The following is a 21,529-nucleotide window of genomic DNA, read 5'->3' as shown; positions in this document are numbered from 1 at the left end:
TGCAGCAGTACCTTAAGTACGCACTTCCCTTTATTCCAAGGTGGTTCACGAGCACTGTAAAACACCAGGCTGCATTTTCCAGCTCCCGAGCACTACACACAGGCGGGCTGCTACATAACCAGCACCTGCGGTGCCTGTGCATTACACCACCGTAACACGCAGCCCCCGGGGCTCAGGGTACCAGCCAGCTCTGATACAGCAGTGCTGCAGGATCAAGGAGGGAGGATTACACACCGTGGGGATCTTCAGTCCAGGCAAGAACTTCAGTGCTGTGACTGCCACAAAAATCAATTGCTTTCTTTTCTGAGAAAATTGCAAAAGAAGATGAAGCTACAGAAGCAGCCGGGCTCTTGGGAGCTCAGTGGGGGCTGCATACAATGCAGCCCATCTCAGGCCCTGTGGTCCTCCTGTGTAGATGGGCTGGGTCTTATCAGGTAACCCAGAGACACTGGGTTGTGCGAGGCAGCCGCTGTGCAGGGTGACAGCCTTGCCTACAAAGCTGTGGTCACCCTGCTCAGGCTGTGCTCGGAGGCGGCAGCATCTCTCATGCTACAGGGGAGAGCTATGGGCCAGGTGAAGCCAGACCTCCTCCTCCTCCCAGCGCTGGGCAGGACCTGCTGAGCAGGGCTGGGCCCAGTCACTAGCTCTCACCGCTGCACAGCTCTGCCAAAACACCTCTGCGGTGGCTGCTCGGCCCCTCGCTGATGCAGGCGTGGGGTCCACGTGAAGCCTGGCTGGTCCCCACGCCTCAGCAGAGCCCCAGCAGGGCTCCCAGGCGTCCTGCCCGTGGGCAGCGACTGCCATGGGCAGACCAGCAGGGCCAGGCCCTCGCATCCCTAGGGTGCCCGCCGTGCAGTGGACCGAGCACCTCCCTCCCGCAGCCCCTCCATCCTGCACCGACAGGAGAGGCAGGAGCGGGGTCCTGCGTGCCGGCCCTGTGCAGCCCAGTGACTGCAAATGACAACACTTGGGGGTTTTCTGCTTCCCATTTCTCCTGGGATGAAACCCTTCCCTTGCAAGTGGCAGGCTGTGCAGGTGGAGAGGCACAGGACACATGGAGAAGGAAGCAGTTTATCCCCCTTCTCTGCTGATGAGGAAACTGAGGCAACAGCTCCCATCAGCACACGATCAAAACCTCTTTTTCTCCCACCTTTCTCCTGCGGAGAAAAATGCATTTGCTCCACCCTGATGAGTCTTAGGGCATCTGCTATTTCCATCATTACTGATGGCCCACCAATACACAAAGTCATCACAGAGACCAATGAAACTGGCAGAGCCATCATGACAGAAGCTCAGAGCCCAAGAGGGAGCGAGTCCCACACCTTCACCCTTTGGTCCCCCTCGAGCCAGAGAAGGAAGGGTGGGCTTTCCCCAGAGGGCCGCGTGAGGAAAGCAGAGGAACACACGGAATCCAGCAACAAACTCTGGGCTTTGGCAGTGCTTTAGTTGACTTTAATAGGGGTCTCGGCTAAGGAAAAAGGGCAACGGTTTACTCCCAGGAACGTGCATGACAACTGAGTATAGGGATATACAGAAGACGAAAACCCAGAATGAATTCACCTTTAAAAGGGTGAATTTAATTTGACATGTGTTGTCATGTTAAATTTAGCTTTCCCAATTCCATCTCACTGCTAGGTTTGAGGGGAGACGGTAAGCCCCCAAGACACACCTATTTTAGCTATTTGTATAAATAAGCCAGACGCATTTCCCTACATTTGTCATTTCACAGAGGATGGATTATTTCCTCCCAAGATCCTGTGTAACTTCCCCATTCCCTCGAGTATTGCTGCCAGTTTATAATTTTTCTCATTACTCAACATTTCTTTGTTTCACCTGCACTTTATTCCCCCCTTTTCTGTTTCCCTGCCCTTTTTCTGTCCCTTCACAGTGCAGTATTTTGATTTCAGTGACTGTGCACTGCCCTTCTTCCCAGCCACTCTTCTCGAGACCACTAAGATGCTGCCTGCTCCTTTAGAAAAACTCCTTCTCAATCGCAGTTCACTTATGTAAGTTGCAGGGCTTGTTTGTTTGGTTTAATTTCTAGAAAACTAGCAATTACTTAAATTCCATCATCTTTTTCTAAGGTGAAGAAGTTGCACAGGAAACAAAAGCCAAGACAACTTTGAAAAATCAATAACCTATTGAAGAGGGTTGTAGGCAAAAAAGTTACATACATATATATATATATATATATATATATATATATAAAATAAATCTCCAAACCTAGCTATATTTTCAGCTATGCATTTTGCTCAGCAAACAAAAGCAGATCATTCAACCTTCCAGCAACACCAGATTGTCCTATATTGCCTTTAAACTACATGCAGTACGGATACACTTTCCTACCTCCGTATGTTGCAATGACTAATAATAGTCCTGTGGTGTAGCAGAACTGAATGTCGTTTGCATCAATACATCCAGGAGCCTGCCTGATTTGTAAAGGTCATTTGTGAACACAGAATGGTATCAAGGCTAAAACTGCAGTCTAAGAAACTCAACTGAAAACAGAGGAAAAAAAAAAAAAAAAAGGCCAGCTGTTCCAGAGAGCTAAGTCCCGTCACAGACCTAACTCTGGCTGCCACAGGGAAAAAGTCGGCTGCAATTGACCGAAAGGCACCCGTGTCCACATCTCAGAAAAACTCCATTTCTGCCCTGGCCCACAAGCTCCTGCCTCAGCAGAGAAACAAGCTCCAAGACGGGTCCTTGGGATGGGGAGCCCAGGTAAAGTGCTCTGGAGGAGCGCACGGCCCTGCCACGGTGACGCACTCGGGGAGGAAGAGTCAGGATTGTGGCAGCGACTTCATCGCAAAGCTCCGCTGCCACGTTTTGCCAGGAAGCCGGCGTTGGGGACCTTGCCATGCATAAACACTTACAAGAAGTTGAAATGAGACTCGGTAACTCCCCAAGTCAGTGCCAGCACTCCCAGTTAAGCAAACTTTGCAGTGAGCATGGAGTTGCAGAGTCCCTTTGCAGGAGGCAAGGGCACGCGCCTGGTGTTTTCCAACAACATAAACCCAACTGTCTCCTTTCGACAACCTTTAGATGGCCAACATCCCAAACTTCCCGAATCCCGATGTTGCGTAACGAGGAGCGATGCCATATGTCAGTGCACCGGCTCTGTGTGGGAGACCACTGCGGGGAGCAGCATGGAGGGGTAGCAAGGGGCTTCCCTGCACCCCGGGACAGGGCTGCTGCCAGAAAACCCCCACCCGTGTGGGCCCAAGGTGCCCTATGCTGGAATTGCCCTTGGGGCGCCCGGGAGGCTGTGGGCCTGGGGAGTGCCTGCACGGGGCTGCTGGGGAGCGGGATGGAGGCAGGGGGGCAGGCAGGGATGCAAGGAGGAGGGTATTGGGGGGGTGGCAAGTAGGGGGCAGAAGGGCAGTTGGGGGAGTGGACTGGGGGAAGGCAGGCAGGAGAGCAGGCAGGCAGGAGAGCAGGCAGGCAGGAGAGCAGGCAGGCAGGAGAGCAGGCAGGCAGGAGAGCATGAGGACAGGGGCAGTCAGGGAGCAGCCGGGGGGTAGGTGATAGGGGTGCAGGCAGGGGAGCTGCCGGGGCAGGGGAGGCCAGGCCTGGCCGTGCAGGCAAGAGCCGCGCAGGCAGGGCCGGGCAGGGCAGGGCAGGGCAGGAGAGGGCAGGGCAGCCCGCGCAGCTGTACCTTCTGCTGCCGGCGGGCCATGTCGGTGGGCTGCTTGGCATTGAAGGGGTAGGCGATGCAGCGCATGACGAAGACGTAGAGCTGCAGCTTCCTCTTCCTCTCCTCCTCCTCCCGCTGCAGCCGCTCCAGCTCGTCCTTCTCCTTCTCGCTGGCCACCGAGGGGCTGGGGCTGGCGGGCCGCGCCGCGCCGCCGCCGCGCCCGCCCGGCTGCAGCCCCCCGCCGCCGCCGGCACCGGCACCACCGCCGCCGCCCGGGCCCTCGCCGGGGCGGCTGGGCGAGAGCCGCGCCGCGGCGGGCGCCAGCGGCTCCTTCCCGCTCTCCTCCTCCACCAGCTCCTCCGACTCCTCCTCGCTGGACGACGGGTCCAGCATCGCGGCGGCAGCTGGGCTCGGCCGGGGCCGGGCCGGCTCTGGGCTGCGCTGGCTCCGCTCGGCGCGGCGCGGTTCTGCCCGGCTCCGGCTCCGGCTCCGGCTCCCACCGCCGCCGCGCCCGCGCGCGCCCCCGCGCTGCCCCGCCCCGCCCCGCCCCGCCCTCGCCCCGCCCCGCCCCGTGCGCGCGGGCGCTGGCCGCGGTGCTGCACGGCGCGGGGGACAGGCAGAGAGCGAGCGCGAGAGAGCGGCCCCGCCGCGCATGCCCGCTGGGGGCCGGCCAGGCGCGGCCGCCGGCGGGGGCGCCGCCATGGTCGTCGCTTCAGGAGGGCGGCGGGGTGCGGAGCGTCGGGCGGGCGCCCGGGCGTGCTGCCGGCGGGGCACTGCTGTGCCCTCGGTGTCCCCACAGCCCCACGCAGGCGCTGCTGTGTTCTTGGTGTCCCTACAGAGCCCGTTGTGTCCTTGGTGTCCCCACAGCCCCACGGATACCACTGTCCCCGCGGCGTCCCCGCGGTGTCCCCATAGCCCCCGCTGTCTCTCAGTGTCCCCACAGCCCCTCACAGGCACCACTGTGTCCCCACAGCCACTTGAGCCACGCGAATCCCTGCGGACGTCAGGCTCTTGGCAAGTTTGCTCTCCGCCAAGCAGCTCTGCTTGCACCTCGACGCAGCTAAAAATCTTAATTGAAAAGCGATACTGCTAATAAATATTTCAGCCGAGTCACTAATTATTACATGTGTAACGATATCGTGGTGTTCTGCTTTGAAGATTACCTGGAGCAAGCTGAGGACTTCAGGAGAATCTCTGAGGGATTCATCAGTGAAGACATTGTGTGTGTGTGTGTGTGTGTGTGTTCAATATTTTCATTTTGAGTGATTTTCAGATCTAATTGAGACGTTATTCGCGCCTATGTGTGCATTTGTGGTAGGTAGGTGTTTTCGAGGTTTGTTGTTTTCTGCTCAATTAGCTGTGCTTCTTTTGTAAATGTCAAAATACCTGTCACCTGTTATACATGTTAATAAATGTTTGTATCACTTTGGGGGAGAATAGGTAAACATCGATTCCTGGTGATGGGGCTGTGAGATTAGCTCACGGGAGGGGAGGTAGACACTGCTTCAGACCACGTGTTTCGGAATTGTCACATCATCTGGGCTTTCTGAGCTTCTTGTCTACTTCTAATTAAAAGCTCAGCATAGCGGATGAGTCTGGAGGAACTTCAGGGCCCTGCATTTCCAAAAGCCATGAGAAGTGCCTGAAAAATTGGTGCAAAGGGGGGAAAATGGCTTTCCCCGTTTGCATTAACCTTACCTGCCAGAGCCGTGCCTTCCCACACACCTCACAGGGCTGTGTGCAGGAATGGCCGTGCTCGCTGGCCGGGCTCACTGCCACTGCCGTGGGAGCCCCTTCTCCCATGGGGACACTGGCAGCACAAGGCGGGCATCCTGCAAGGATGCCAGCTGCGGGGCAGCCCCGGACCCCGTTGGGTGTGGATGGGCTCCCACAAGTGCCAGGCGCTGACACACACCGACACACCAGGCAAACACAGCTCCAGCCCCGTTTCACCTTCACACCCTTCTTGTTTGCAACGCTCGTTGGCGACTCTTGGAAAGCAATGCTGCATGTCCTGCAACGGCACAGTCAGCAGGTCAAATAGATGCTGCACGTCACACTGGAGATGTCTAAAGCTGGAACAACCACGCAGCTTGCTCTGCCCAGCTACTGCTTTCTTCTGAGACCACCTCCAGAAACAGTCCTTTGTTGCCCAGTTTCTCTAGAGCTGCTGCTAGGACTGTCAATCCAACCCAGAGGCTGATGAAAGCTGGCAGAGGCCACCCCGGCATTGCGTTGGGACAACCCGCATCTCGGCTGGCATTTGGGGCTCAACAGCATGAGCTGAGCACAAGATGCTGGCGCTGGCAGGCAGCTTGTTGTGCGAGCAGGGCAGGACGGCATTCTCCTGCATCTGCATCTTCCTATCAGTCTAGGAAAGGAAAGGACACGTGGTGTGGTGTTGGCATACAGAGGATGGTCCAAGCTGAGGTGAGGAAAAGGTTTTTCAGCCCCTCTCAGCATTTCCTAGTATCATTTCACATCATGCCTCCCTATTTGTTACCTCCCCAAACAAACAAATAAACAAATAAAAGTACCATGATATCGTCACTGTGATGCAACTACCCCTCTTTGACCAAGAGTCATGTCATGTAGTCATGCTGCCGGTCCCTTGAGATGGGGACAGGTCGTACAGCACCTTCTAGTGCCATTTTGCTTGGCACATGGCCCCTAACATGACTAGCACAAGGATGACTACCGCAACGGTGATGGGAACCTCTCAAAGATCTCTTCCTCAGCAAAGTTCTCTTATTTTTTTCTAAAGTTTCTTCTGATTTTTTTTTAAATTGATGACATTTTCATATTACCCATCAGAAAAATGCCCTGAGTCCAGTTGTGCCAACTGTGAAGACAGAAAAAATAGAATCAATTAAATCAGTGCCTTTAATGGCATTATCTATAGGTAATCCCACAACAGAGGAGGAGCCTTTGTCTTTGGTGTTTTCAAGAAAGAAATGCCATTTCTCGTACTGGAGAATGGAGAAATTTCTTTCTGCAACATGAGGCTGCAGGTGCTCTGCCTCATAGTTGAGGAGGTGGATGTTCGGAAGCTGCAGCTCTCTGTCTTCCCTGTCCCAGACATGACAGCAACGAAACTCTCTTAAGATGATCAGAGGAAAATTGAACCATTTTTTTGTGAAAGGTTTTCTTTCAGTGGTGATTGCTCTGAACTGTTGAGGTAACTCTGCAGAGGTGGATTCGCTAGAGGAAAGCAGCTGGGGATGACAGAAGCAACTTTTGCTGGTAGGAACATCACAGACACTGTGTGTCTGTCTATAGAGACAGATTGACTTTTCTGACAGATTGTCAGAAAAGATTTCTTAAATTAATTGATGCAAAATAAATACATACAACCACCTAAAAAATGTTTCTTCTTTAGGAGCTTTCAGAATTATATTTATCCTTTAGTGGGTGAGATTTTGCTTACTGGAGAACTTTGAAATTGATTATGTTTGAAAGGGCCTGACTAGACATCAAGGCATGGATAAGTCAAGGTTTATCTGGAAGTGCTGCTGGTCCAGAGACGGGGACACATCACCCTGTGTGATGTGTCACTTTCTCTTTCCTTAATTCACACAGTTGTGTTTTCCCAGTGGTTATGTCTGAATGTATAGTTACAACATTAATGCTTTTTCCTCAGTAAAGGAAAGAACAAGGTCAATAAGCTTCAGACCTCTTACTTTCTGTTTCCAAATGCTGTTTTTGTCCGGAGAGGTTTATCCAGCTCTCTCTAAAACGTCTCCCACTTACAGTTGTTTGCATCCTACTGCAAAGCAGCACTATTGCAGCATCTCCAGCTGCAGGTCAGATCTCCTCTGACAACTCCAAGAGGAGCAGGATTTTCAATAGCTTTCAGTGTTAGCCTCCCTGCACCCATCTTTGTGGCACTTTTTGCAGGAGCCAAGGGCTTCCGTGGTGTTGAAACACCCTAAGGAGTATTGTCCTGCTAAAAACATGAACAGCATGCAAACCCTGAACTTTCCATCTAGAAAGATGATCTGAAATGTGGCTGGGTGTGCCAGCAAGGCAGCTGCGCAACAGGCACGGCTGTCCAGCGTTGTGCAGGATGGGAAGCAGCACGAGTGGAGTGATCATGAAAATTATGTGTGCGTAACTTCCAGTGGTAATATTTCATCAGGGTAATTGTGTAATTACCCATTATGAGTGGGTAAATGTAGACAAATGAGAGCATTAGCTAAGTCATTTTTGATATTATATTGGTGTACATTGCTGTTTGCTCAGGATACTAAAACAGAGGCTGTTTGGGTTAAAAGTATGCATAATGTTCGGCAGTTTGTTTTCAAGATGCAGCATAGCTACTAAATCCATGGTCCTTTCTAGCTTATCGCTTCAGAGCAGGCTCCAGGAGATTTCAAAAAATCTGCCCCTACCTATTTGTTCCCAGCATCACAAACAGCTTCTTCTAAAACACTTTCCAGAATAATTACCTAATGAGATCCAAAGTGCCTGCATTGCCAGCTCTGTTGCAGGTTCCAGTAAGAGGCAATGCACGCCGTGCGGGAATACTCGACCTCTGTGCCTGCTCGTGTTTACACGACGAACAAGGAGCAATAAACACACACACACCCAGCAGCACCCTGCTCCTTCTCTGGGGACAGCGTAACGCTTCTCACCTCTCCTGTCTGGGGCCACTGCAGCAGCATAAAGGAGTTCTCAGGTGGCCTCAGATATTGGAAGCAGCATCGGTTGAAGAATATCAAAAGTATTTTGTGCAATGTTTCCAATTTGGTTCCATTTTGTACGGTGTCATAGGGAAGAACCTGCTGATATTAGAAAAAATCACTGCTGTAGCATTCATATCCCTCTCCATTTATTCCCATTAGATGGGGGAAATCAGAGTAGATGAGGATTTGTGGAAATGACTGTAAAAAGCAGAGCTGAAGCAGAGGCCCTTGCTTTGGAAAGAGAGTGCCTGTGTACGTGGCACCGCGTGCTGCAGCCCTGCCTTTGAAAACAGGCTGACAGGACCCAATGGTTTGGAAGAAACCCTCAGAAAGAGTAAACTCCATTTAAAGCAGCCCTTTGGGAGAGCTTGACTGAATAGCTCCCACGGGGAGGCTACATTTGCATGAAAAACAAACCAACCCGCACTCTTTTTATTAGTCCTGGTTAAAGGCCTAAAACAGAATATCTGTGAAAGCTGGAAGCAATTAGTGCCTTTGTAAAATGGATGTGCACCAATGGCAGCAAGTCGGTGGGGAAGGTCCAGAAGGGAAAAGAGAGAGTCAAGCTCATCTCGTGCTGGTTAGCCTCCTCTGAGATCCCTCATTGCCATGGAAAATTGCTTGCACTGAACATGAGATTTGGAAAGTGAAGTGAGCCTGCAGTATGCTGCTGCTGGGGCACTCACTGCTTGTCCCCACCAGTCACCTACCGCACCAACCAGCTCCTGTCCCTAACCCAGCTCCGGTGATGTTGGTTAAATGAGCCAGGGGTGATTTGCCTTGTACCTGCAGTATGCCAGGGACAGATCTGAAAATGCTGGAGAGGTGTGCAGGGGCCTCAGTTGGGATTCATCCTCGCTTTGAGACTGACTGCAGAGCAGCTCCTGATTTCGTGAGATGTAGAGGTGGGCATGGTGCCGCCCGGTGAGAGCCACCTGGGAACCATACATTGCCTGCTGGCTGCTGCTCTCAGCGCATATAGGAGTCCAACATCTGTGATCATTTGTTCTTCCAGCTGTTACTAACCTCAACCCTGGCCCTTTGGCAACGTGCTGTCAAAACCTGAAATAAGTACCTGTACCTCAGCTGTACCTCTTGCTTTGGAAAAGCAATTTTGCAATGCAAATCTGGATTTTGTACAGTAGAAGGTGACAAGGGAAGGGGTAAAAAAGAGATAAAGTAAGTGGCAAAGAGCCTACTTAAAAATATCTTCTAGTTCATAAAAATGAGAAATTTCAGCAGCAACTAAAAGAGGAGCAGCTGAGGGCCAGCCTGGCTTAAGTTGTGCAACAAGTAGTGCCAAGTAAATGGCACTGAACCTTCTCCCAGGGACTTGCTGTGAAGTCCTTGGACACACGCGGTGAGGGGCTGGACAGTTTGCACCTTGTAGCTGGCCAGATTAAAGAACAGCAGTTAGGACACTGGATAACGGGAGTGTGTGAGTGGGCAGGTTTGAGCAACTCGTTCTTTCTTTTGGGCATGAATAGAGTCCGGCTGCACAGTGCCACTGTGAAGCACTGCCTCTCGGTAATGACACTAATTTACAGAGAGGAAATAGAAATTCTGGTGTGTCCTAGGCTCCATTTGTTTCACTGTCTCCTAAAATAGCACAGAAAACAATCCTTGTTTCTTGGTAACAGTGTTATATAGATTGCTGTGTTTTCCAAACAGAATGGCTTAAACCGGTGCTCTTTTCACCCGTTCATGCACGCCCAGCTAATATTTACATTGGGATCCTGGCTGCATCAGGGCTGCGCCCGGAGCAAAGCAGGGGCCGGCGAGGGCTGCTGGCCTTGCTTAACCCCTCGGCATCGGGGAAGCGTGGGATGGGGAAGGGAGGCACCGCAAGAGACCCAGCTGCTGCAGCCGTGCACGGTGCAAGAGCTGGGGTGCCGCTGCTGCAGCTCAGCACTTCTCTTACCAGTGCTGTAGCATTTGCTCAGCCTCCTCCCTGCCCTGCACACAGAGTATTTATGGCACAGGGCTCCCCGAGTTCCAACCTGGGCAAGAAATTTTCCTTTCTTTTGCAAACTGCCACCTCAGAGGGCAGATTACAGTCATGTGAGAGTCAGTCTGTCCTCCGTGGTGGGACTTGTTACCTGTGTCCTGCTCGGTGGCAGCTGCCGTCTGGGGACTGGCAGAGTCCTCTTGCCAGGAGAGATGGAGTGCCCTGCACAGCCCGTGCCGCCGGGAAACTGGGGCTTGCAATGAGGTCACCTCCTAATCTATTTCTGGGTAGTGTGTTTAAAGATGCTTTGGGAAAGCATTTCAGTCCCTCAAAAAAGTCAGTTGAGCTATCATTTTCCCTCCCCTCTCCCTCCCTTGCAGGTGCCGGGTGCTGCTTTCCAGACCTGATTAGCATCTGCAGGGAAATGAGCTCCCACAGCAGCCAGGCTCTAGTCAGAAATAGCCATGTGTGCTGAGGTAGGAGTGCTTAATCCACCCTGTAACTGGATTTAGACACGCCGCAGCCACGGCTGTGTGTGGGGTGCTAGTGGCTGGGTTTGAAGCAGCCCTGGCCTCCAGAGGCAATGCTGCTGCTCCCCAGCCCTCTACCTCCCACAGTCCTTCTGCGGGGAGGAGGCAGCCAGCACATGGGCTTTGGTGCCTCCTGTGTCTTGAGGCTGGTGCTCGTGATGATCCACCTGATGTGTTTCTCCCCGGCGCCTGCTATTGCTCCAAGGCACTGGGAGAGCAAACGCTGCAGGGAGAGAAGAGGTGATGCATGAGGAAAGGCACTTCAGGGCAGGGGCAGAGGAGGAGAGGTTGAATCGCCTTCTTTGATAACGCAAGGCAGGAGATGGGATAATTTAACCACGGTGCCCTGGGCCCCTGTCCCGGTATTCTCCTCCCCTGGGCTTGGGCAGAGCCTGCTTGCCATCAGGGATGCGCTTGGCCCTGACACTGGCTCTGGTCTTTGCAGCTTCTTCCTAGGGTTTATTACACCAGGTGTTAAAATAAATAATGCCAAATTAGCCTGACACAGCAGGCCCTGAAAGAGGGCAGACTCGATGTCTGCGGCTACTCAGCAAAATCCACAAGCGAGCTGTTTATCTCCACTTTCTGGCCAGACTGGCAGCATCACGTCCGTGTCAGGTTCAGCACCGAAACCTTTTCCAAACACTACTGAGAGGATTGTAGCAATATTTTGCTGCCCAATCAGCGCTGGCGCTCAGCTTTCGAGGCGTCTATAATTAAAAATGACTGAGGCTTATTGCAGATAGGAGGACCATGGGAGATTTATTAAATGCACCCTACTCTGCTAGCCCAGAGCCTGGAAATAATTGCAGCTGATCTATTCCAGCATGCACAGGGCTCCTACAAAACCTGGGCTGGATTGCTGCTGCCATTCAGTGCTTGATTGCCATCCCCAGGGTCACTGCAAGTCAAGGTGCATCTGTTTACTTATTTTTAAGTTTCTTTTGGTAGTTTTTCAACTGGTCCTCACATTTCAGGAAAGCACACGGAGAAGGTAGCAATCGATTTGTAGGAATTATGCTCTGGCTGAGTGATTGCTTCTCTGAATGTACAGTACTCCCACTGCTAAGGAAATAACTCCTAATTTCTACTAGGCTTTGAAGTGTCTTTATTCTGGAAGGGCTGATTTTACTGGTCTTCAACAGATCACTAAAAACTTCCAGCTAATGCTTTTTTCATGGTAATGATGAACCCTTGATTTTCCCTTTGCCCAAGCTACTTCTTCAGGTTTGCAGAAGTGACTAGATGGGATTCCTCTGAGGCCATGAATTTCACTTTTTATTACAGAGCCCAATCATAATGAATGCTTCAGAGTCACCATTTTAAAATAAACGCATTATCAGTACTGCAAAATCTATGTGAATTAATATGTAATATCAGTAAGTAGGACGCTTGAGCAGTATTTTAGGCGCAGAATAAATATTTAATGATTTCTGTTCCAAATTTAGTGTGAAAGTGATTTAAATGCACAGCATGCTCCCTGCTTACATATCAACAATTTGACACAAATACCAGCCAGCTGCTTGCACGCTTCCCAGTGATACCACTCGGGTGCTGCAGAGCATCCTCGCTGGTGGCATGGCCATGGCTCGCAGCACTCTGGAATTTCTCTGCTATTCATTCAGCAAAGGAGCGTCTCACACTTGGCATGCAGAACTCGATGCTGCTCATAAGGACTTTGCTGTTGCCATCAGACAGGACAAAAATAACATCCAGCCCATTGAGTGTCCCATCCAGGAGCTTGGCCATGGTTGGCAAGAGCAAAAGAGTTTGCAGAGATAGGGGATGGGGGATTTACTTGAACTGAAAGCTCTCACATCTAGAAAGGGGCTGTTTCTCCAGTGGTTATTTTGGACATGATGGTGAGAATCTTGACACACCAAGGCTTACTGGGAGGAGAGCACTTGGGTCCCCTCCCAGGCTGCTCAGGAATTGCCAGATTTGGTTGAGTTTTCTAAAAGGAATCCCTCTTTGACTGCTCCAAAGGATCATTTTTTAATTATTTGCATGGGCAAAGCCACAGCCAGGCTCCTTATGAAAATCCTGGAGAGACCCCCTGGGAAAGCTTTAGGCCTCCAGAAATTAAAAGATTCTGAAAGCTGCTTTTAACCAATCCCTTGTCACATTTAATGAAAAAAGGAAGACTTCAGCTGGACAAAAAAAAAAAAAAGAAACTCAGCTTCGTACCTTTCACTTTGAATCACCTAGATATTTCAATGTCTTAGCTATGAGCACGTTTTTATGGATGAGTTAGAACAGCAGCACCAGGGCATTACAATGTAAATCTGAAGAAGCCCCTGGCTGTGGTTTCACCAGTGGTGACTACTGCATTCAGGGAACCTGGGGCAACTTTGGAAAGTCAGTGAAAAACAATGCTTGACTTTTTCCGCTCCACTTGCTACAGGCAGACAGCTCTGAAGGGGCTGCCACAGGGGTATGACTGGTGCCCACAGCCCTGCTGCCATCTCAACCTTCCTGCCATGGGCTGTGCCTTCCCGGGCAAGGCAAACGGGAAAGCTCTGTCTTTTAAAGTACGCTTCTGCAACCACCCACCCTGAGTCGGGGATGTTCTCACCAAGATGACAAACAGCTGATCCAGGCTCATGGAGAAATACAACCCAAATACAGCCCTGGTAAAATTATAGACTGATAAAGCTCCCGAAGTTTGCGCAGAGACAGTGATTTTCCTGAGCAGCGAGAGATCTGGGTCTGTGCTGCTGTGTGTGTTGGCTGTGCTCACTCTGCATGATTTACGAGCTGGTAAAGCTGGGTGAATTTGTCCCTTAAAAGCATATTAATGCAGGGAAATATGCCTCTTTACACCATGGAAACCTCCTCTAATACTTTGATTACACTTTGATTCTCTAATTTGCTGATGGGAAAGGTGCTGAGTTGCACAGATTTCAGCCTTCTAAGTAATTTGACATCTCTGTACATGATATCACACGGCAGCAGTAACAGAACAGGAAGGTTTGATGTAGGTTTTAAAAGCGTCGGTTTGGATGTCTTCCAAGCATTTGTGCAGCATTCACATTTCCCATTACTCCCCAGGTATTTTTGTTGCAAGCAGTATCTTTCAGGTTAGATGCAAAATTTTCTTCTTCACTAGGAAACTTGATCCTCAGGTGATATCAAGCACTGTATACATATACATATATATATACATGCAAATGAATATTTCTACATGTAAGTGGTGGTTAAGAGGACAATAGTAGCAGTAAAATTGCTATAGAACTGCCTCAGCCTGTTACTTAAAAAGATCATGTTCTTTGTAATGATCCTAGGACACTACTAATTTTAAATAAATTATAAGAATGGTCAGATCACTTAACAAAAATAATTCTCCTGTATCATGGTTTCTGTGATTCATGGGAACATCTTACTGCCTTGGTCTTGGGCAGCGCTCTGAACTGAACACCGTTTGCAGAGGTAGAAACAGAAACAGAAAAGATCCTGTTTAACAGCAAATCAAGCTGCAACAGGTAGTCAGCGTCATAGGACACAATTTTTCAGATTGTGCACTTGCTGAGTTGCTTCTACCACCACCCTCAGCCGGGGCATGGCTCATCCTACAGAAAAATCCTGTTCCAGCAAGTGGTTTGCAGCAGCTGGTCTGTGATACCAGCAAAGCCCTGGTGTCGAACAGGGACAGCCGCTCCAATCTCCCAGGGCTAATGCATCTCTCCCCATCTGATGTTTCCTTGAGGGCTGCACACGCTCTGGGTACAAGGTCATCCCAGCTTACAGCCACATGAGTGCTGGGTTTCCAGGGCACCCACCAACTCCTTGTCAGCCTTGGTGGAATCTTCTCCACCTGGACCCTCTTCGCTCTCTGTGTATCGATCAACCACACATCTTTAGGACAAGTCCTAAACTTCACTAGTTTTGCAGAGCGAGGCTTTGTTTCTCCGACAGGATTCTGTTGATCAAGACAGAGCTTATTTCTTCTAAACAGCAGGTTTTGAAGAGCAGGGCTGAAACACTGTTTGAACACTCGTTGTTTTATTGGCCTCACTGGCATAATCTGTGGCAAGTTGATTTACTGCAGCCGTTTTACTGTGTGCAGAGCAGAGAGACTGAGTCTGTATGCCTCTCCAGCAGCTCTTTGGGCTGTGTGGGTAGAAGAAAACAGCTCCAGTCAGCCACATGCTCTTACGTGAGACAGTGAGGACGAACAAGGTGATGTGGTCCTTGAATGGGCTGTGAGCAAGGTGGAGAGACACCAGCTGCACAGGGCAGCCTGGCTCTGTCAGAGCCGTCAGGACTGAATTTACTGGAGAGTTCAGCTCCTTCAGAGCCCCTCAGATGTCTCCCCACCAGGCTCTAGAGGGACCCGTCATCTTGTACCATGCTGTACAAGCACTGTGCTGCCCATGCCATGTTTGCTATGTGCACAGCAGCCTTTGCTCCGTGCCCAGCCAGCACACGGAGGGCCAGCTAGCCTCTGTGAGTATTCGTGGAAGGTTTGGTGAGGAAGGGGAGCTCTGGTGGGATTCCTGCTGGGGTTCTGGCTGGGGTCCTGCTGGGATTTCTCCTGCTTCTCCTCCTCTGCCTTCTCCCTGCTCCTGAGGACCGCTTTCCTGTCAATTGCGACGGCTGCATATTCATTTGGCTGAGTATAACTTTGTATACCTTTGTTGGTATTAGTGCTATTTCATTTAGTCTGTTTTCACTCCAACCTATGGGTCTCCTCTCCTTTTCCTGATCCACCCTTCCTGGCTGGTGACAGGTCGTTGGATGATAGAGCAACTGTTATATTTTAGCCCTGGATATGGGCTAAACATAGACAGAAAACCACAAGCAACAGCTCCTGCTGATGAAGACCAGCCAAAGGAGGGTTAGCATCACTGCTGAGGACAGGGTAGTGTTTTACAATGAGTACATGGAGATAGAAATAACTATGAAGCCAAATAACTCTAATGGTATTTGTGATGAGAATGAAAGGGACAATTTGCTCCCTGGACTCATCCAAATTTCCAAACATATCTTCAGATACAAAACCAGCCAAAATAGTCCACCCAGGGAGGCCAGCAATGACAGAGGGGAGAAGCAAAGCAACGTTGCTCACTAGATTTCAAACAGCTGGAAAAAGCTAATATCAGTTAAACCCGGCAGCTTGAAGCGCAGTGGGAGGTAAAAAACTCTTCACTGGGAATAACGGTAACTACAAAAAACTGCTAGCAGAATCCCCAGTCATTGCAGGAGCCAGCGCTTGTGTCATCTGGGTGAGGCTCCCCCTGAGCAGGCTTGGTGCTGTGCCTTTTCCCGGCAGGACCCCATCACCATTCTGTGCCGTCCTGTGAGTGCACTAGTGTGTCCGTTACCACAGACAGTAAGGACGAGCCCCAGAGGGCTGCTCCACCCTTACATGGGAGGTACCAGGCTTGTGCATGCTCCTGTGTGATCAGAAAATCAGGGGCAGGTAGGCAGGGACACCTCCTTGCAGAGCAGGAAGAAGATGCCCAACCTTCCTTGTCCTCACAGTGACCAAGCTGAAATCAAAGGGTACAATCAAATGATTTTTGGCCACAAGCGGATTTTTGAGGCTGACTGCAGCCTCCAAACCTGAATCTCACCCAGTAATTCCTGACTGAACATGCCTGCACTTCAGCAGTGCCTTAATTCAGGATCCCCATCCTGATGCAGAGTCCTGCAGTGTAGGGGAAGCTGGCGTATCTACAGAGATTATTAAATATTGTCTTTATTCAACATGTTGTTCTGTTTTTTCAGCCTTTTGTCTGGGTTTGGCTCCCATTTAATTGAGCCGTTTTCTGCTAGGTGACAGCATCATATACTGCCCCCGTGTAGCCTCATGTAGGCTCTGGTCAAGTCACCTCTTAAGAGGCAAAGGTGCTAAGCTCAGGATTGTTCATTGAATGCTTGCCTAGCTTCCTTGCACTGTTTTGTGTAAAGCTCTACAGCACTGCAAATACACCTTTATTTTATGTAATATTTCCTACATATGAGAGAGCATGTTTCTCTGTCTAAATATATATAAAACAATAAAGGTGTCATGTTTATTTCTAGCCTTCCTACTGTCCTCCATCTCTTAAAAATCTTCCAGTTGTAGATGAGTGAGAGAAAGAAAGCTCTCACAAGGCCACTTTCCTTCATGTTTGCTGCCCTTTTTTGCTCTGAAATAGAAAGAGGATGACTAGGTAAATATTACTGCAGTTTATCAAGCCCTCTGAGAGCATATGTCACACCATCCATAAGCAGATTGCCTCTTGCTATCTAATTTCCCATGGTAATTCATGGCCAAAGAGCTGCTGCTCCTGGTCCCCTCAGCAGAGCATCGTTCCTGCAGCCAGGGAGGGCAGGGAGCAGCAGGCTTCCCAGGGAGCCCTTCCCAATGTCACTGCCACACAGAGGCTGTTTTTTGAGGGAAGGCTCCCAAACTTCACCATCCCAAATGTTTATTGAGACTGACTGTTTCACGTGCTCATGCACTCCTCTTTTGGGGGGATGCGCAGGGGATCGGTGCCTGCTGGGATGTGCAGCCTGCGTGGGGAGACGGGGCGAGCATTTTAGTGCTGACATGCTCCAGGTGGCCATGACAAAGATGGAAGCCACCATTTCCCTCACAGGGAACTGCAATATGTTCCCCATACTGCTGATATTTACAGTCTTTTTTGTTTTATTTTCTTTCTAAAACATGTGTCTTCTGGTACTCTACTCTGTGACCTCCTCCCATTTCTGCTTTGCTCTGGTCAGAGAACAGCACTGGGCCATTTTTCTTGTCATTTCTCTATTTTTGCCTACCCTTTTTTCTATGTTCTCTTCTTGCCTGCAGACCCCCCTGCATGCAGCTGGCCGTGCCTTACCTGGCCGTGCCTCGCCAGCCGGCTCAGCTGCTCAGGACTGGACGCAGGATGATGTTTGAAATGTCGACTTGGCACTCGACCAGTCATGCAACAGCTGAGACCACAAACATTTCTGAGACCCACAGGGAAGAAAAAAAAAAGCAATTGCTGCTGCCTGTGATTTACAGGTACTGCAGGGGCCTTGGCAAGCTACTATTTGTTCAGCAACATTCACCCCATCTGTAAGAGTAACCAAGGGACACAGTAATCAAAGAATTGAAACGCAAATACAATGTATATTCTTCAAAGATCTGGCAATATTCTTCATTTTTTGCCTTTAAACATAAATCCAAGCATTTCTCTATATTAACAAAAAATTGCTTGATTGCAGCCTGTTAGAGGTTTCATTAGTGTTCTTGGTGCAGAAAGGTTTTGGATAATTTACTTACAAAAAACTACTGCTAAAAAGGGTATAAGATATAAGTTTAATAATGCTACACAGGTAATGAATCTCCTGTTAATGATATACTGAATTTGTCCAATATTTTTAAAGCGTGTTGAAACCTAATTTAATCTGACAAGGATGAACATGAGCAAACAAAACATGAAATTTAGCAAGCAGTTGCCAGTCATACAAACACCTCTGTGCTAGTAGCTTCATGTCTTAGTCATTTCATTGGTTTCAACAGGTACTTGAGCTTTTTGATGGGTTGCACAGACTTGGTGTCACACTGCCTGTGCAATGCTGGGGCAGGAGAGGACAGGACCGCTGAAACACTCACCTTTTCTTTCCCTTTAATTTCCACCTTATTCTGTAACACTCTGGTAATTGAAGTTACACGTTTGGATGTGTGGTGTGTTGGTAATACACTGCACTGCGAACTTTAAAATCTCCTGGAGGTTTTGGGTTTTGCAGGCAGTGTGGAAGTCAAGCCTGTAGACTGTTTTAGGGCAGTAAAGCAGAACAGAAGAAATCCCCAAGCTCTGCTGCTACCAAGTCTCTAGACCATGTAGCCACGATGGCAAAACTGCATTGACTCCAACCACACCATGGGGGCTGTTTCAGGGCAGTGAAGTGATGGAGGAAGCAGGAGACCGAAGTGCAGACAGGAGTCCGCAAAAAGAGAAAGAGTGGCAGGGTTGACGGGCCATGACCATCCCATTATCGCTGCTGCAAGCACCCCCTGAACCATCTATCACCAAAACTGCTCGTTCCTTACAAACAGGGATCGTCTTCTGCAGCGACGGCAGCACAACAGGCACTTTCAGGCTATGGACAATCTCCTTTTATGACAGGTATCTTAAATGTGTCTGATACCTCTTGCCTTAGCAGTCTTGATTTGTCTCCTTAGCTATGAAAGGAGCCCATGATACTGATGGAGATAGAGATGTTTATAATGATGTCTCCAATGTCAGGGGAGATGTATTGCATCCCAAAAGCCACTGCATTTCACTTGCTTCTGTGTTGTGCTAAGACACTTGATCTGACAAAACATTTCTTCTAATCTTAGAGCACATCCTACATTGCATCCATAGCTTGAGGTGCCTAGAGAGAAACATCAATGGAAAAAGCTTTGTCAAACCACAAGATATGATCCATTTATGTTTGATTTCTTCAGTGAATCTTTACATTTCTGGACTGCAGCCATGCTGACATTTATTACCGCAAGAAATCTCCAGTAAAACAGAGTGTCTAATATTAATGTGATTGACCTGCTGGCCTTGCTGAAGCTGCAGGGAAGTATGCGTACACTTAATCAATTTTGCTGTGTATGTAGAGGTCATCGTTGTGAGTGGGCTCCTGGAGATGCTCTTCAGTTACTCCTCTGTAGAGAAGGTTTTAGATCCTGGTATCATCTTGAGAATGCAAAATGTCCAGCAAACGTCTTCCTGTAAGAGCCTGTTGGGAAGGACCTTAATGCTGCAGATGCACACGGTGCCATGTGATTTGGAAATGTGGCTTCTTCCCTGCCCCATGGGTACCACGAGCATCCCTTCACCTGGCAAATGGTGGCTGCGGAGAGCGCGCTCAACACTGCCAGCTGCAGAGCAAGCTATGGCTGGCCTTGTGAAAGCTTTTGGTGTGAATAGCAAAGAGCAACATTCCTGGGAAGATCAACGGCTGGGAAATGCATGGACTGGCATACAATACAACGAATATGCTAGCAAGGCTTTGCTTTAGTAGAATACTTTTTTGTATTTAGCAATAAAGTAAATTTAACACAGACTCTGGGGTCTGTGGGTTTTTTCCTTAAGTAAATATGTGACTTTCTATAACAATTTTAATGTGAGCAATCAGAGTTGATGCTTGTAAAGTAATTGTATTTTATCTAATATCAGCCTGATCTGACGGATAACTATGGATAGATAAGGCCCACCATGATCCTATGTTCATTAATATGGCACTACTTTTGATGTCATTTGAACTGCAATTTCCTAGCACAGGGGCTATTTTTGTATTTTGTATTTATACAGAGCATTGCACAAGAGTATTGCTAGAAAATAATTGCAACCTAGTGACATAAATTAGTGGAGATCTACTTATTTGTCTCCTGTGTGGAACAAGTAGTTACCAAAGTGGGTAGCCATATCCTGGAAGACTGAAACTTCTCAGGAATATAACGTGTTATTCTCCATTTATTCGTGTGCTATTTTTTAAGATTCAAATTGTGCAGTGTGAAGGAAATTGATGCTATTTGTTTTAAAAAATCTGAGCAAAACACGAAGAAAGATATCTCCATCAGAGAGGAGGGTGTTGTCTTCATGGTTTGCTGTCCTTTGTCTTCTGCTGAAATCACCAGAGGGGTGCATGACCCATTCGCATTCTCTCCAAATGTGCTGAATTTTGCATTGGGAGCTCGTTATTTGAGAAATGCGCAGAAAACTTGGAGTGCCTGTGTTTCGGGGGAGTGGTTAAAAAGGGAGTTCCCTCAAGGCCAGCACAGCATGTTGAGTACAAGTCACCAGAGTCTGGCTGAGATGAAAAAGGAGAGATGGCATCCCAAAGAGGAAATGCTCAGGACAACAGATGCCAGCCCTTGCAAACCCAGCCCCAGATCTGCAAGCCTAGGTGGCCTGGGGAAGGCAGTGGCCCCAGGCCACCAATCTGAGCACTAGAATGGCTGCCAGGTTTCCTTGTTCGTGTCACCTTTTTTGGTAGAGCCACTGTGGAGGCAAACACTCTTCCCAAAGGAAGACAACACACCACCAAATCTTCGTCTGTGTCAAGAGGTTCCTGTCAACTTGTCTTCCTCTCTCAAAATCCTACCACTGAGAACATTGCATGACTCTAACAGCACCAACTGGGCCAGACTCACATCCTTAAAAATGGCCATAGGATGGCCACTGGTAATCTAGGTCTCTTACCTAAAGGCAGAAACAGAATAATTGAGAAAACATGCTGCCTGTCCAGCAGAAAGCGCTCATCAATTGACAAATTAACCCCGTGCAGAAAAGCCAAAGACAGAAAGCTCTGGCCTGGTTGTCCCAGCAATGAGAAACTGTTTGCATTTTTGGGCATCCTCTTTTCAGCAATAAGCTGCTGCACATATCAGTGCACTTATTCTCCCAGCCCAGCACATGAGTGGAGCTCAGGATGCTCCTCTGACAGCGGTGGAAGCTAGGGAGGGCTGGCTGAAAGCAGTCATCTCTGTGTACCTGTCAGCACCCACTGAAGCTCTACAGTTTATTCCAGTTAATGTGAAAACAAGTGGCATCCAACAAGACAGCATTTGCTCTCAGGCAGAGAGGAATTAGCTCCAGGACAGAGATGTCGCCGTTCCTCCAGGAGCGCAAGATCAAGTGTTGATCATAATTCACAGAAAGCTGGGAAAAAAATCTCATCTAGTCACGTGCCCACTTGATACCTTGAAAAAGCCAGTTTCACAATGCAAAACAATTATGTATCATCAGGGCAAACTGCGAAACAG

At 49.2% G+C, this 21,529-nt stretch overlaps 1 protein-coding gene across 12 annotated transcripts in view; it reads right to left on the bottom strand.

The window, feature by feature from the left end:
• The window catches only part of CADPS (calcium dependent secretion activator), a 220,195-nt gene extending 216,168 nt beyond the window's left edge, over positions 1–4,027 (bottom strand). For all 12 annotated transcript variants that reach the window (XM_086470043.1, XM_086470046.1, XM_086470045.1 and 9 more), the window contains exon 1: positions 3,656–4,027. In XM_086470043.1, coding sequence (XP_086326169.1) covers positions 3,656–4,027 — 372 coding nt within the window. The remainder of the gene's footprint in view (positions 1–3,655) is intronic.
• Between the last annotated feature and the right edge of the window lie 17,502 nt (positions 4,028–21,529).

The sequence above is a fragment of the Leptosomus discolor genome, chromosome 9 (assembly GCF_034619465.1).
Source record: "Leptosomus discolor isolate bLepDis1 chromosome 9, bLepDis1.hap2, whole genome shotgun sequence".
Classification (NCBI taxonomy): Eukaryota; Metazoa; Chordata; class Aves; order Leptosomiformes; family Leptosomidae; genus Leptosomus; species Leptosomus discolor.
The sequence above is the reverse complement of the archived record's forward strand: the minus strand, read 5'-3'. Positions and strand labels throughout refer to the sequence as shown.